The 16861-nt window shown below is 41.3% G+C and overlaps 2 protein-coding genes across 2 annotated transcripts; one reads left to right on the top strand and one right to left on the bottom strand.

Annotated features, from left to right (window-relative positions):
- The first annotated feature begins 13 nt into the window (after positions 1-13).
- LOC125979351 (cilia- and flagella-associated protein 44-like) lies at positions 14-14535 on the top strand. The gene is made up of 34 exons (XM_049737469.2): positions 14-152; positions 960-1102; positions 1461-1623; positions 1909-2011; positions 2090-2306; positions 2395-2509; positions 2961-3125; positions 3319-3474; positions 3550-3597; positions 4039-4138; positions 4624-4718; positions 4802-5005; positions 5512-5622; positions 5717-5869; positions 6052-6240; positions 6379-6521; positions 6617-6896; positions 7302-7357; positions 7447-7609; positions 7894-8024; positions 8150-8355; positions 8419-8560; positions 8650-8827; positions 8917-9158; positions 9486-9696; positions 9783-9986; positions 10201-10393; positions 10474-10587; positions 10908-11038; positions 11490-11606; positions 11696-11897; positions 12000-12160; positions 12248-12382; positions 12981-14535. Exons 1-34 carry the CDS (start codon positions 129-131, stop codon positions 13257-13259), a joined length of 5274 nt encoding a protein of 1757 aa, XP_049593426.1. The 5' UTR covers positions 14-128; the 3' UTR covers positions 13260-14535.
- LOC125979354 (lys-63-specific deubiquitinase BRCC36) lies at positions 14356-16100 on the bottom strand. Its single transcript, XM_049737475.2, has one exon. The coding sequence runs from the start codon at positions 15951-15953 to the stop codon at positions 15171-15173; it is 783 nt and encodes a 260-aa protein (XP_049593432.1). The 5' UTR covers positions 15954-16100; the 3' UTR covers positions 14356-15170.
- Between the last annotated feature and the right edge of the window lie 761 nt (positions 16101-16861).

Genomic DNA, 16861 nt, shown 5'->3' with positions numbered 1-16861 from the left:
GTTGAACCTGATCAATCGATTGAAGCTATCATTTAAAGAAAAAAAATCCTAATTTTTAATGTAGTAAATCTGCAAGCAACATTTTTTTCCGAGTACTTGATATTAAGATATTTTCCTGTTCCTAATACATGGCTGAGGATGCCACCCGTCAGGTTAGTTCCTTTTTTTTCTATTTTGTATTGCTTCCAAGTTTTAACAAAACTTTCCGTTCAAAAAGTCGTCATTGATTATTGAAAAATGATTCATATAAAATTAAATCAGTTGACAATATTCATTGCATAATTTGCATTTGCTGCTTGTTAATAAAATTATCCATCTGTCATCTTGACAATGACATCATCATTGGCTTAATTGGTAACCTACCATCGCATCTCCTGTATTTTTTTTTAATATACTTTTGTGGTTCGTTTTATTAAGTTATCAAGAGAAATTGTCAGACTACAAAAGAAAAAAAATCTGAATCCTGGACGAAAGTAATTTTGAGTTTTATTCCTTTTTTTTTAGAAAAGCTTTAATGATGTTTGAGATTGAGCAGAAGGCATTGTTGTAATATGGGCATAAATTTGACTCGTCTGTCTGCCACATATTAAATTTGGTAGAGAACCGATTGCAGGGCAGCCCGGTTTGGTCTCAATACTACAACATTGCAGTTCTACATCATTATGCTGTACAAGTAGACACACAGATAATGACATACGTACATACTGTTATGACCTATATACAAATATTTACTGTAGTTTGCTATTTTCAGCTAATGCTCCACATGCAACAAAACATAGCCATGAATGATACAGGTTAACATAATAACCCTTGTGAGTTTCCACGCCACCAATCTGTAGACTTATCCTTATGAACATTTTTAAGATGCTTTTTGTAAGAATAACCACATTGCATCTCCTACTGTATGCTATCGAACCCCGATTGAACTAATATGTAAGTAATATATCTCTCCTTCACAGGAGGGCAAAGAAGGTACACGGTTGCAGGATGAGGAGGAAAAAACATCTTTACCCGAAGACCTGTGTTATAATTATGAGGAGCTTTACTCCAAGCCATTCGTCACACCTGAGTCTGAAATCCCAGAGAACCTCCTGATCCTCTCGTACTTATTTTGTAACTATTTCAAATCAAACAAATGGCAATGTATTTTCTCTTTTTGTTGCCACGTTTGGCAAATATGTGTCACACTGCATTGACCCAAAAAAAGTTTTCATGTGAAGCTGTTTTATGACAGTTCTGATGATATATATATATATATATATATATATATATATATATAGAGTTTCAAATGTGATCTAAAGAGACACCTCTATTTTTTCATTTATAATTGTTGATGTCCTTTCATCGGGTTTGCAAAAGCTGTTTTTCATGCAATGAATGCATGCATGGAAAGAATTGAATTTTATGGATTTTATTGTCATGAGTGAATAATTGTCCACCTTCATTTCTTCTTCCTGAAGTCATTCATTTGGCTACGACTGTAGTCGAAGAGCAAACCTGCAGCTGCTGGATGACAGAACTCTGGTCTTCATAGCTGGTCAGATGCTCATATTGCTCGATGTTTGCACCAGGCAGCAAAGGTACCTTCGCTCCTGCAGTGGTGGTGGAATTGGCGCCATTGGGGTAAGCAGACTGAAGATGTGCACATGAACAAACTATATTTAAGAAAACCAAATCTCCCTGCATATAAAACTAGCATATTTTGTGTTATGGTGGAAGCAACTGCTCAAATTAGGTTTGAATTGCTTAACAGTAAGCGTGGAAAAAAGTACCACATACAGTATTCCTTCATTCTGAGATGTCGCTTGTTCCTGCGGGTGATTTTACACTTCAATCTAACAACATTAGAGTATAAGCATGGACTACGAGTTAAGAAGCACTGAATTCTTATTCTGTATATTTTCGTAGGTAAGCCATCAGAAAGATTATTTAGTGGTGGCAGAGAAAGGACTAAAACCCATCCTGCTTGTTTCTAAATACCCTTCATTACAAGCATACCGTATCCTGAGAGGTAAATAGAAATCCAATCCATCATTGTCATTATTTCCCTTGAGAGCTTCTGTCTAATCATGTGACTACTTGTGTGTAGATGGTACAGAGCTTGCGTTCAGCTCTGTCAACTTTAATAGTGATGCCAGTCTTCTGGCCAGCCTGGGCAGTGAACCTGACTACATGCTGACAGTGTGGAACTGGAAGCAGGAGGAAGTGATGCTCAGGTGCAAAGCCATTTCTCAGGAGGTCTACAGAGTGACCTTTTCCCCATACAATCCTGGCCTACTGACATCATCAGGATCAGGACATATCAAGTAAATGACAAAACACTCCAACAAAATCAATAACTGTCATACAATATTAGTCTTTCACATTTATAAATCAAATACTTTCTCTCTCCAGGTTCTGGAAAATGGCCAGCACATTTACAGGTCTCAAATTGGAGGGACTTATTGGGCATTTTGGAAAGACTGCAGCCACAGATATTGAAGGCTACATTGAACTTCCTGATGGAAAGGTATCCGCTGCTCCTCTGTTTGTTTGTTTTTTGTTGTGAGGTGATTAGTCGTGACTAAAACCGACAACGATGACATGCTGCTAAACAATGTTGGCTTAGTTTATTAAAATGCCAAGCAATCACTAAAACGTATATCTGACAAATACAACTATGATCAGACTGACACAATTCCGCTGGTATGTATTTGGCTTTTGTTATCACTAAAACATATAGCTGACAAATACAACTATGATCAGACTGATATTCACAATTGTGCTGGTATGTACTATTTTGTTTTTGGTAGTATAATCTAACCATTGAGCCATCCACCGGCTGTAAGTGAAATACATCCTCTCTTGGATTGCAACTATCAAACAATTCCTCATCGTAATACGTGGTTTGTTGAGTCAAATCATATGTGCGGTTCAAGTTAACAAATTGTCATTTGACCACTCAACGTCTTTCCTCTCAGGTGCTTTCTGGCTCAAACTGGGGCAACTTGCTGCTGTGGGATGGAAACGCTATTAAAGTGGAGCTCTGCCGCAAGGGAGGACATTATTGTCACGCAGGGGTTGTCCAGCCTTTTGCCTTGGAGGACGGACAACTGATGACCTTTGGCTCTGATGGAATGATTCGGGTAAAATACCAATGCCTCTAGATGTTCCAAGCTTTTTTGAGGGGGGGGGGGGGGGGGGGGGGGGGGGGGAGTTGTATTTGTCTGTTATTATCCATTTGCGGCATTATTATCATTTTTTTGCTAATCTTGTTCTCACTCCATTGTATATAATGTTGTGCTTGGTTCTTGTATGCGGCTTCCCTTGATCCTGCAGGGCTGGGACTTTGAGACCATTGATGCTGCTGACAGTAGCAGTGAAAACAGCAAGTTTGAGTTGGAGCCCATGAATGAGATGACGGTTGGGCGCTACGTTCGCCTCTTTTCAATGGTGAAAAGCGCGCAGGCAGACTCTACTGTTTGGCATGCTCAGGTCAGCTTGCCACTAGTTAGAATGCATGTTTTAGCGAATTACCTGAACTGAATGGTTTTCTCTGTGCTCTGGTAGGATTCTAATGGAGCCATTTGGAAAGTGGATCTTTCATTTACATACTCAGTAAGTTTTGCCGATTTGAATTTTTTTTTTTTTAAAGAAAAGTAAAAAATGTTCATATTGCCAACATTGATATAGATTTTTTAAAATACCCACCTATATAGTTTCCAAGTATTATATTTTTTAATATAAAGGAAACAGAGAATTTTTTTTCCGATTGTTTTATTAAAGTGCCCAAGCTGCCATCTGCTTTTGAGTTCTAGTCTCCAATGTATTGTTGAAACTACACAACACATCTTGTATTTTTTTCCTGTTGATTTTGTTATTGATGATATTTGGTCAAACCCTCCGATAATCCTATTATATGATAAAAACTCAAATCCACATTTTAAATTTCAAAGTCAACAGCATTCCAAAAAAACACTGCTACATTCTATATTGATCTGATGTATACAGTTGCCCCCACTGATATTAAAAGATGGCGTTTAACGTCTCTGTGAACAGACTCCTGATCCTGTGTGCCTATTTTCCTTCCACGCTGGGCCAATCAACGGACTTGATGTATCAAAGAAGAGTCATCTCATGGCCACGACTGCTTCAGATCGTGCGTTGCTATTTCTATAGTCAATCTTGGGGGGTAATGGAACACATGTCCCCCGGCTTTTATGTTTTCAGAATAAAAATTGTATCTACAATCTCTGTAGCATGGCGCATCAGTGGTTAGCATAGCTGCCTCACAGCTCCTGTGTCTTGGATTTAAACTGCTCGTGCTCAGTCTTCTTGCTAATTTCCAAAACCATGTTTATTAAACAGACCAGGCAAATATAGAAAATTTAATACCATATAATGCTTTTTTAGCGTGTCTCTCAACACATTTGGTAATGAAGTAAAGTGATCCAAAACTGATTAAAGACTAATTACATGACTTTAATATGATGGTACTTGGGCTTGCATCACTGAATACATTTATAACAGGTAACCATTAACTATTGAACAATATGTTGAAGTAAGCCTTCCAATTCTATATACTACTGTACAATGTTTCTAGCCTACACCCTGACATGTTTGCCTTTCCTATTCCCTTTCCAGGTTCTGTCCGAATCTTTGACTTTCTGTCAAAAACAGAACTTACCTGTAGCTGGTTCACTCAGGGTGGAACTGCTCTTCACTGGGCCCCACCTTCAGTAAGTGGAATAGTGGGGGACTACTCATCCTTCTCAATAATCAGAGGCAAACTAAACCGTTTTTTATTTTTGTCGGACTCTAGGTGACTCATGCTGGAAATTTACTAGTGACGGGCTTTGAAGATGGAGTTGTGCGCTTACTGGAGCTTTTTGACCCCAAAGGCCTTCAAATAGTAACCAGGCTCAAAGTGGAGGCCCAACTGCGCCTCAAACAAGCCTTCAAACCCCATAATGCTCCTGTAACCACTGTTGCATATGAACACAATGGAACGGTCTTGGCCACCGGGGTAAGAAGGCTTGAGTTCAACAACACATTCTCCAGTTAATTCTTACAAAGATATACCCACTACATTTTAGCTTTATCAATTCATTGATACTTTGTCAATGCATTTTCTCTTCTGTAGTTCCAAACTCTAAAGGGATCTGATCGGATCCCGTATTATCAAGTACTTTGGTGACAAAAACAGGAAAAAGGCTCATTTTTTCAAGAGGGTCAAACAAGGAATGCTGCATTGCTTGCTGCCATCTTCTTGCAAAATGATTAATTGTAGATTCTTTGACTCTTCTGTTCACCCTGTGTGTGTGCGTGTGCGCGCGTGTGTGCGTGCGCGTGCATGCGTGCGCGTGCGTGCGCACTGTTTTTCACTTCATTCCAATATGCAATAAAAATCGATCATGTGGTTATTCTTACCATCTTGTTGAACTCACAATCGATGTGGTAAATCCTATACCCTATAAAAGCATAATTGTGGGAATTGGTTCACTGACCTCTCGCTTCTGTCTTAATCCTCAGAGCTCAGACTGCACTGTGTTCTTCTTCACTGTTGGAGACAAATATGAGCCAATTGGTTTTGTCTCGGTTCCCGGACCAGTACAAGTGCTGGAATGGTCACCTCATGCCCATGTAAGTGATGTTTAAAAGGCAGCTCGTAGACTTTTTTTTGTTTGTTTTCATCGAAAGATATGTAACAAAGCAAATTCCTCTTTTTTTGTCCTAGAAGGAAAAGAGTCTGCTAATCCTATGTCTAAGTGGTCATGTTGTGGAGGTACCATGTCCTGACCCTGAAACCCATCAGACAGCCAAGTCCTTTCAACTGCTTGACATGCCCAGAAGAACCTTTCGCTTCAAAAGCATTAAATCTCAAATCAGGGTAATAAATACATTAAAAAATGTTGTGTTCCTTCCCTCAACCTCGTACACGCCCCTTTCTACCTATATACAAAAACATCTTCAGAAAGCGAACACCACCCAGGCACGCAGACTCCACTTTGTGCTAAACTTATGCTGGGCAGTCAAACAAAGATTTGCGTTTCTTACATCTGTGGTTTTCAGAGAGACGAGGAAATAGCAAGACGACATGCATTAAAGGAGCAGCGAATGAAGGAACGTCAAGAAAAAGAATTGGATGAAGAGGAGGAAGAGGAGGAAGAGGAGGCGTTGCCCCGTATTTACATTCCTGATCCTCCAAGTCCTCTCTATTGGGGTTTCTTCTCGGAGCCTGGCCAATTCTGGATCTCAATGGTACGAATTCAACAAGTCACAATAAGAATTGTCTTAATGAAGCAAACTATTTGCAGCCATCAGATATTCCTGAGAGCACTGGTGCTCTGGGAACCCGCTTAAATGGGAAACAATTTACATTATTTTTCTCATCTTTAGGGAGGATATGACTCTGGTTTCTTGTACCACTGTAAGTTTTCTGAGAATCAGGATGAGAATTCAGAAAAATGTCCCGTTGAGCCATTTGACTTCCTGCCTATCCATAATGCTGATAGTGACCCCATTCGTTCAGTCACCTTCAGGCATGTTTATAACAAAAATTCCGTGATGAATAAAGAGTCAATATTTCCCGTATTTGTCATCAGGTCATGCTCATGTTTGAATGTTTCTGCCACAGCTCCAACAGGCAGCTAATGCTATGCGGAATGCACTCGGGCTCCATCAGAGCTTATCCTTTGGATGCCGACGATCACGTCCTAAAATCCATGCAGGCGTACTGGGAACTGAGTATCCACGACAGCAATTATGGACACCTGAGGCATATCTGTTGCAGTCATGACGACCAGTTTGTGCTGACAGCAGGAGACGATGGGAACATCTTCTCCTTCACTCTGCTTTCTCATGAGGAGCTGCAGAAAGGTTTGCAGAGAAAAAAGGCAAAAGTTCCTTCACCGAGGGTAAGTCAAGGTAGACCATGTCTAATTGTATTACAGGTATTTTGACTTTCTGGATGAAGACGTAGCTCACCAGACACAGAGCAAACCTGTTTATCGAGATAATACCACGAGTTGTACATTGTGGCGATGGAAAATGCAGTCTGAGCCCGTCACTTCACTTGGAGTGCTCAGAGTGTGTGTGTGTGTGTGTGTTTGACATTGAGTAAATGACTGTGCCCTTACTACCATTACTATTACGCAGTTTTATCTACAAATATAAAGGAGGCTCGGTTCGGTTGCTTGCATTCGGTAGAACCTGTTCACTGAAGTTGTTCATGAACCTGGTCAAAACTTTACCTCAAGACTTAAGACTGGAGGAGTTTTCTTTTTAAATGTCAGTTAAAAATAACATTCTTTGTCTAACAGATTGGTCTAGAGAATGAAGAGTTGGCCATGGACATCGACGATCCCACAGCGTACAGGTTGACTATGAAAAAGCATTGATGTTTTTAAATGGAAATGATGCATGATAAAACATGGACTTTGAAACTCAGATTCGCACTCCTTCCAGCATAGAGACGGCGAAACAGAAGCTGGAAAAAGACCGGCAGCGTCAGGAAGCTGACAAGAAAATATTAGCCAAACGAAAAAGGCTTGCTGCGCTCCAGAGCAAGTTTAAAATACTACTGGATGACAACCTTAACCTGCCTCAACACATTCAACTGACTCCTACGGTATACATCCACGCGCACGCAAATCACACAAATCGCAAATCACAGCTCGACAATGACAATAGCGTGCAGAGCTAATTGGTTTATAAATGTGTCCAAAAGATTAGCAGAGCCGTGTCATCAAAAGGGATTTGATCATTTTAATAATGAATCACGGATATATTTTTACTACTTGTCCTTGGGGTTGCTTCACAGAGGCCATTCAAATAACACAACTCTTGAGTCATCGAGCCAATAAAGTTCTTGCGCTGTGCTTCATTGCGTGCATACGGTATGTTTGCAAGTAGGAACTGCTGCTGGACCGGCGTTTTGAAGAGCAAGCTGAGAGAGAGAAAACCCGACGTTTAGATGAAGTCCAGTACCAGATGAGCTGGCGAGAGGAGCACTCCCATTTATCCCTTAAAAAGCTACAAGATTGGTACAATACCGACTCATCATCTCTTCCGACTCTTCCATGCTGACCTTCCTGCTATTTTCATAATGACGTCAGAACATCCAACCTGCATCACAGTGAAAAGCCTTGCTGGTGTTTGTTACTTTCAGGTTCAGTGACTCGACAGAGCGTAACATAGTTACTGTGTTCGCCATTCGCACTGACCACAGCGTCTCCACCTACCATATTCCGAGTCTTTCTACGACCCGGCTCCAAGAGGAGAGCAGTTCAAACAAGTGTGGTGTCGATGGAACCCCTGTGGTTGAAAGCCAAGCAACTGTAGAACGACACGAAAAAGACAGTAGTGAAACAGATGGTGAGAAAGTTAGGGAATACTGTCGATCCAATACGTGCTTTATCGTTGACGTGTGCTCGCCAGAGGAAGAGGCCCCTCCTACCTCCGCGACTCGAGCTGTGGTCCAGATTACAGATCGGCAGGTGGAAAGGCTCCAAAAAGCTGCAGCGAAAGCTGAACAGGCTCGGGCCAAGATTGCAAAGAGGAAGGAGGAATGGGACAAACTGTGAGTGTGTCATTGAACGACACGACTGCTGGGTGTCTCTTCAAGATTGCGCTCAGACCGTCTCCAATGATGTCTCATTGATGTTTCAGTTATGCAGAAAAGCCGCATAAGGACTGTGAAGACCCACGGGATGTGCAGGCCATCTTTGAAGCCAAAGGGAGCATTGGCGACTTGAAACTTAAAACGGACGAAAACTTCACTGTGCCTAAACATTTACGAATGAGTGCAGACAGGAAGAAAGTTGAGATGATAAACCTGGAGGACAATGTAAAGTGCACTCAAATGTAAATTGCAGTCACAGCAGATTTGTCTGAACAACTGCATCCATCCATCCATCCATCCATCCATCCCTCCAGATTCGCGAGAAACAGACTGAGATGAACACAGAGATTGTGGCCTTGCGGGACTTCAAACTTCTTCTTTTATCCAAACTGGGATCCCAGGCTAGACAGCTCCAGAGGGTCCAGAGTTGTTTGCCATCGCAGCTCCACCGCCGCCCACCCCCGCTGCCCACGATACGATGTGAGGAAGTACCAGAGAAGAGCCAGCGATGCACCCGAGCCATTCTAGAAAGATACAGAGCGCTGAAGGAGAAAAGGTGCTGGATACGACAGGCAGAGCTAGGATTTTTGCCCTTGCTGGGCATGGGGTGGCCAAAGATAGCTCAAATATATCTCAAGGGTGTGTAAAACAACCCAAATTTTACAAATCTCCCAAATTTTTCAGAAAACATTCCTTTTAGGTTTGAAAGGGGGAACAGTTGGAAATGGGGAAAAAATAAAATCCCAAAAGACCCAAAGGTTAATCTACCCCCAGTGAAGAGCTCCACCACTGCTGGAACTAGTTTGTCATGTCAATAATTTGATGAAATCTGACTTGAGAGCGAAATTCAGTTCAATAAAGAACATCTGTCGTGTTCCAACAGGTCAAAGCATGATGAGCTGGAAGATCAAGAGAGTGGGATGAGTGTGGTTGATGAGCTGGAAAAGGAGATTGAAGAGATGGAGAAAAGTGAAACGATATCAGATCCATCAGCGGAGGAGACCGCAGGTGAGCAAGGAGAATTGAGAGAGGAGGACCTGCACGATATGGACAAAGACACGTTGTTAGAGACGCAGGATTCTCTACTGGAGCAGGTCTGTTTCAATTCTTCTTGCTGCACTCAACATCTCGGGATCAAAAAGCAGTAATCCATGAATTTATTGTTTCATGCATTTACTAGATGAAGACTTTGGTGGATCAATTTGATAAGGATCACATGATGTGTCTTGAGAAGGTACAGATGCTGGACTGGAAGCTAAAACTTGCCAATCTGCGCCATTTGACTCTTTATCAGGAGCTATTGCTCCTCAAGGAGGTGGATAAGAGTGAAAAGGTTTCGCAGGACAAGCTTGACAAACGTCTGAAGGAGCAGGATGAGTTGCTGGTGAGGAAATATTTGTGTCGTTTTGAACTGTGGCTCATGCCTGTGGTGTGTATTTTATATGTATGTTACTTGAAAAGCATTTTTAGATCCGCTGAATTGAAGCCAACAATGTTTTGTTTTTGGCATTCTTTGTTGTCGGTTGAACACTTTATTATCTTCAAGCATGCCATTTCCATGTTGTCAAATACAAACGTCTTGGTCTCTTTTGTAACAGTCTGAGTTGGAGAGGTGTAGGAAGGCGCTGGAACTGAAGCGTAAAGACATTGCAAAACGTCAAGAGAAAGAGAAATCCAATACAGCAGCCTTCCATGCCTTGCTGGGTGATGACAACAACTTTGAGGAGTATCTGACCAAAGTTTACAAGAAGAAAATAAAACGTACCAAGAAGAAGGAGGAAGGAAGTGATGGTGAGGGAATGCTTTGATCACAGAATGTGACCTCTTTGCGTGTGCTGTCATGCAAGAAATTCAAAGAAATTGTTTTGCAGAGGAAGACGAAGACAGCAATGATGACTTTGACGATTATGAAAACTGGGATGATGACGACGATGACGATTGGGATGGATTGGATGGAGAGGCGGCTGTGGAGGAATGCCCTGCAGGTCAGTACATCTGCGCAGATTCTCAGTCAGTCATCCGGCTCATGGGAATTGACAAAAGTTAGATTGAACTCTTTGAGTTTGTTGAAGACGTTGCAACAATCCCAAATGATTGTACTCTTCAAAGCAAAAAGTACCTCCATTTATTTTTGTGGGTTTTGTTGAAAAGATGTGCTCAGTGAGAATCAAATGTGAAGATACACAGAAAATCAGTCGAATGGATAAAGAATATACTAAATGAAAGCACGTTTTTTATGGCGGTGTATTCATCTGGTCCTATGAATCGTGACGATAGTTGTACTGAAAGTATTGCCGTGCCACAGGGTGCGATCCAAAGCTGTTTGATGACATATTGGAGCTGCGTGAACGTCGCTTGGACCTGGAGGAGTTGCTGGCAGAGGAAAAGAAGAATGCTGAACACTTGGAGAAGGACTGTGACGCCCTTGTAAAAAAGGTCAGAGCAGGGCATGCAAACGTGGCTGTACCAAGTACCAGCTTAGTACTGAATCATATAGTATATCAAAATGATGTGGTTTTGTCATCAGAGTGTATTACTTCTAAAACTATTCATTCTGAAATTATTATTATTATTATTATTGGCCTGTATTTATGATCACAGAACTTTCCAGAAATTCTTTGAATGAGATTTAGAATAAACCAGAAATTTGCAAAATTGCATGTCAATTCCTGTCACCACCATTCATGTTTTGATGGGATTAATTAATATACTTTGTAAACTAATAAGACAATGTGAAAATAATCTGAACTTTCTCATATTGTATTTCAAAAATAGACTTTTCAAGGACATTTTCAGAAAACATACCTGAGTCGTAATTGCAATCCTTTCTTGGTTTTACTTTATTTTTTTCTTCTTACTCACGTTTGAGCTATGTATGGTCTTGTAGATGAAGTCCGTCAAACTCAGTCTTAAGGCTGCAGAGGATGACTTAGAACAAGTCAACAGAGAGAAACAACAAAAAATGAACCAACTGGATGTTGTGGTTCCTCTTCGGCTGCACCAGGTAAAAAAATAATAAATCAAATCATTGTGTCAATGAAATTGTACTTCCGTTTTAAAAAGAAGTTCTCAGTGCCACTTTGCAATCTTCAGATTGAGATTGATATCACTGGCCAAGTGCCTTCGGACCTCAGCCTGGCATTGGTGCTCACTCGGATGGAGCTACAAAGGCTGCAGGAGCGAGTGAACGAATTAGAAGTAGATAAGCATCAGCAGACAGAAGTGTACCGTCAGGCCCGTCAGCAGCACATCAGGCTCATCAAAGAACGCAAGGAAATGAACAATGAAATTGAGAGTAAGACCAAAAACATCCGAGTAAGACCAAAAACATCCGAAGGCCTACCGACAGCAGCCAAATCCAGGATATTCATTTGAATTTGTTTGTAAATTGGTGCAGCGCTGGAGAAGCTTTGTCACCAGCTGATGATGACAAGGTTTGGGAGAGAGGTGGATATGGAGGTTCTGCAGACTCTGTGTGCCAACAAGTCAGTTGCTGAGATGAAGCAGGAAAGAATCTTGCGGGAAATTGCAATTGCCAAAGACATCCAACAATGGGATGTAAGACAGACAGTTTGCATGTGTGTATGTATCTGGTGGATGAATTACACTTTCTTACGATTCACTTTTTCTGTGTGTGACATTTAGAGGAAAGTACAAACATCTCGTGAAGCCCTGATCGCGATGACACGGAGCAACTCGGAGCGTCTCCTTTGCTTGAATAGCCTCTTTGAACAGAAGAAGGAGCTGGAGATGAAACTTTACGCGAGACAAAAGAAAATTGTAATTCAATTTCAACTTTGTCACCCTCAATCATCTCGACCCTAAAGCAAATTCCACCGAGGACCACCTCAAACACGCACCACCGCCATGACACACATTACAAATACACAGCAACACAGTAGGTCTTAATGAAAAGTGATGAGACGTTTTTTTGATTCTTAAAAGGTCAATATGTTGTTATTTGTAAGCCACTGTAATACAATTGAACACAAACACGGCATCATTAAGCATCTATCCATCCATTATCTGAACATAAAAGTTAAATACATTTCTATTGAACCTAGATGAATTTTCAAAGTGAAAATCTTAAATGATTAAATGAAAAAGTACTATTTATCTTAAAAGTCGTGGTGCTGTAGTAACTGCTTTAGTTGGAGCTCGAGTGTGGTACTGTGGTTTTCACTCTTCGAGAATCACTGCACACTAGACGGATAAAAACTAAAACCAATCTCAAACTTTATTTCGACCATAACAGTAATACACGAAACCAATCTACTTCAATTACTCGTCAAAAATATTATTGGTCTTTCAGTGAATTTGAATCTTTATGTCTGTATCGGCCCGAACCAAATACCTTTGTGTACTTGCGTGTACTCAGGGAAAGCATCTTCAGGCCTGCAGCAGGCGAGCAGACAAGGACCAAATCTGGAGTCTTCAGGAACTGGTGAGAAAACAAGCTGAGCAGATAGAGAAGCTATCTAAAGAGGTCAGCGAGCTTGGACCCACTGGAGGACACATGCTTTCCGCCGCCCATGCTCATCTACCGCCGCTCCCTCGTCAACCCACTCCCATAGTACACAAACTCAGCAGAAAACGAGGAATACTTATACCTGGCATAAAGGAAGAGGACACAAGTGCAAGTGAGACGGACGACTAAAAATGGAATTCACCTGATGTTACTTGTTCATTATTATGGACCTCAGATTGCTGATAAATTAACACAAGCAGAGGATGAAGAGTGACACATTTTTAACAGAATTCCACAGAACAACGGTGAGCTCACTGAAAAGTAGTTAGATCAGACCACGTCATTTCTGGAGGTGGAATCTCAAACACGGTCTTTCTTTGTGCCTGCTGTGTTCAAGTTGCTATGTTGACAAAAACGCCATTTAGAGTTCAATTCTTATTTCAAAACATTTTCCAATGTTGGGTTCTGATATTTCAACATTTTACTTTCGAATCTTTCACGTATTGTACATTCTTTCCTAATTTTTGCCACCCCTGATAAATTTTCTGCGCTATGGACTAAACTAAATTTTGGGCCAATATCTCAGCTTTTTCCATATCAGTAACTGCTGAACAATTCTCCAAGGTTAGCACAGGATAATCCCACTCCCGCTAATCCCCTCCCATCCTCTTTATCAACGCTCTGGAACCAGAACAGGAGAGGCCCTAGCAATGCTCAAATTTACCCCCTTTTTCCTTTGCCTGCAGACGACTTCGCCATCGTACTCCCTTCAGCTGTCGTGGAGTTCCGTGCCGTACAATGTCCCTGTTTGCTTCTTGTCAGCCCTGCCGGCTTTATGACTTCCCAGTCTAGTGCATGGTAGTTCACAAGAGTCCCTCTAGTTCAGGGGTGTCAAACAATTTTTTGTCAAGGGCCGCATCATAATCATTGTTTCGTTCGGAGGGCCATTGTAACTGTCAGCATCTTCTATATAAAGCATAGGCTACACAACAAACTAATGAATAACTAGCTTTTAAATCAGATAGAAAAAAACTGTTATACATATTAATTGAAAAAAATGAATGGAAATAAAAATTGCTAGCAATAACTCAATTTTTTTAAAAGTGAACTCAATATTTTATTTAGTCCTGACACATGAAGTCAATGTACAATTTGTCTTCGCGGGCCACATAAAATGATGTGGCGGGCCATGTCTGGCCCCTGGGCCTTCTAGTCACTAGACTTTAGTGGCAATTCAATTACAATAGTCCAAAAATAAAACAAAAGGACAAAAATGGCTCATAAATCAAGTTATATTAACACAACAACAGATTTATTTGGCTTGGGTGCAGTGCATAAAATATGAGATAAGATCAAAAACTTGCTAAGCTTGTATATCCCATTTATGTACAGTATAAAGTATTTACAAGGGCACGTCCATGAATCCAAATGCACATGAGATAAGATCAAAAACTTGCTAAGCTTGTATATCCCATTTATGTACAGTATAAAGTATTTACAAGGGCGCGTCCATGAATCCAAATGCACATTTTTTTTCTTTAACAAATTGTATGTTTAGTTTAACATGGATAGGTTAGAATTAGATGTTAGAGACATGTACCAATTCTTAACACCTTATCAGATTTTCTTTAGTCACGACTGCCTCACGAGTAACACGTGTTACTATTGTGCTCTACTTGTTTTGCCAGTGTTCAGAAATGTCACAGTAGTATTAGGGGGGAAAAACCTTAACAAGTGAGGCAGATGTAGGAGTGAACTTAATTTTCTTACTTGTGAGAACAAAGCATACAATTGTATATGACCAATGGAGAGTATAAAATCTCAAATATAGGCACTTGCTCTATTTACCACTGCCTGCAAGGAAAAAAAGACAAAAAAAAAAACATTGCTTTTCTTCACTAGTGCTCCAACTTAAGCAAGTTGGGTTAGTTTTGTCCTTGTTCGGAGAGCAAACATTTGACTTAGTCAACATTGTATTTGGAATAACTGCAATGACCACTTCAGAGAAGGAAATGCAAACATACCCCCCCACCCCCTGAAATATGTGTCCCAATCAACTCTTCTGTGTCCCAATCAACTCTTCTCCCATCCTTCACCCACTCAGTGGGCACTCAGCTCCTGCGTCAGTCTCTCCTTCTCCCGCTCCAGCTCCGCGATGATCTGCTTGTTCTGCTCCAGGCGATCCTCCAGCCACTGTAGCAGCGGTCCGCTCACTGCTGACATCTGGCTGCACAAGTTCTTGGTGAATACAGACCCGTTGTGGATCTTGGTGACAGGGTCCAAGTGGGCCAGGCTGTGGATTTTCCGGTATGTATCCTGCTCCTCTTGACACAGAATCCGCGGGAGCTCCACGGCCGACTCCAGGCACACTTTACCGATGGTCTCGCGCGGGACAACGTGAATCGGGATTTCCACACGCTCGTAGTCAGAACCCTTTTGGGCCTGGGTCGACTGGAAGCAGGTGTACAGAACGCGGCCCGTCTTGGTGTTTTTGTCCTCAATGAAGCAGGAGAAGATGAGGCCCACGAAGCCCTGATCCAGCATTTGGTACATTGCCTGAGTTCGGACGTCGACGTGCGAGGGCCACACGGTGATGTGTGGATGGGAGTGGTACCAGCCAACCACCCGCATCGGCTTGCCTGTCATGTCGGCCAGCCTCTCGGCCTCCGTGGAGGCGGCAGACAGCTGCTCCGGGGAGATCTCCACCCGGTCCTTCCTCTTGTCCGACCGGCGGAGGATGATGACGGAGTGAATGTGGACGACCCTGGTGGGTTCTACCTCTCCGATACACAAACCCATCACTTCTTCTTTCTCTGTGCTCAACGCGTGATTCATACACACCAGGAAGGCGTCCGACTCTAGATGAACCGCACTGACTGCCATTCTCTTTCTTCAAAACAAAAATTTAAAGAAGACTGATATTAAAAGCACGAACTGGAAGGGAACCTATGTTTACTTTGGCGTTTGCTTTAGGTTAGAGGTCCGAGTTGACGCAACGATCGGCGCAAGGTTCCGCCTGCCCAAAAGAAAAAAAAATCTTCTTTCCTGCTTTTTTTTTTTTTTTTGCCAGTTTACCTCCTGATATATTGGGCATTACCGCCACCTACTGGATTGAATGTTATGACGAGAGAGCCGGCAGTTACAGACTGAAAAACACTACCCGTTCAATTAGCCCGGTTTTCCCAGGGAACTCCAAAAACTGTCTCTGAACTTTTCTGATCTCTACCTGCAGATTATGTTCCAGTCTGAATGCGCCTAATACCTTTACTGGTTCCCTTCCTTGGATATTTCTCTGCTGCCTCTGCTGCCCTCACAATTATATTTATTTATTTATTTATTTATTTATTTATTTATTTATTTATTTATTTATTTATTTATTTATTTATTTATTTATTTATTTATTTATTTAGCTAATTGCCTCTACAATAAACAAAACGAACTTTTTTTTTTTTACCCACTATCTTTTACCCACAGTCTGCCTTTATTTTTATAAATTCTTCACATGCTGCCTTGCTGTTCTCTGGTGTCACCGTTTTAATATCTTGCCAACTAATTCCTACTTTCTATGTCGCTTTTGGATAACTCCGATAAGCTGAAGCATGCCCTCCCCCCGGCCTTGTGCTATTTGTTGATCCATTTGAAAATAAAAATATATATATATCGAGTGCCCTTTGAGAATAATAGCACAGACCTGTTCTCAAAAAAATACATTAGGAATTTAATTTTAAATCAAAGCAGCAACTAATATTATGATTGATTATATCGTGATTCACTACCTCACTTAAAAAAAA

Source organism: Syngnathus scovelli, chromosome 13, assembly GCF_024217435.2.
Source record: "Syngnathus scovelli strain Florida chromosome 13, RoL_Ssco_1.2, whole genome shotgun sequence".
Taxonomy (NCBI): domain Eukaryota; kingdom Metazoa; phylum Chordata; class Actinopteri; order Syngnathiformes; family Syngnathidae; genus Syngnathus; species Syngnathus scovelli.
This window is presented reverse-complemented; position numbering and strand designations above follow the sequence as displayed.

Coding starts and splice junctions, on each gene's coding strand:
- LOC125979351 (XM_049737469.2), top strand. CDS start 129: ATGGCTGAGGATGCCACCCGTCAG. Junction 6,897..7,301: donor CAAAAGTTCCTTCACCGAGG/GTAAGTCAAGGT, acceptor TTTGTCTAACAG/ATTGGTCTAGAGAATGAAGA. Junction 8,561..8,649: donor AAGGAGGAATGGGACAAACT/GTGAGTGTGTCA, acceptor TTGATGTTTCAG/TTATGCAGAAAAGCCGCATA.
- LOC125979354 (XM_049737475.2), bottom strand. CDS start 15,953: ATGGCAGTCAGTGCGGTTCATCTAGAGTCGGACGCCTTCCTGGTGTGT.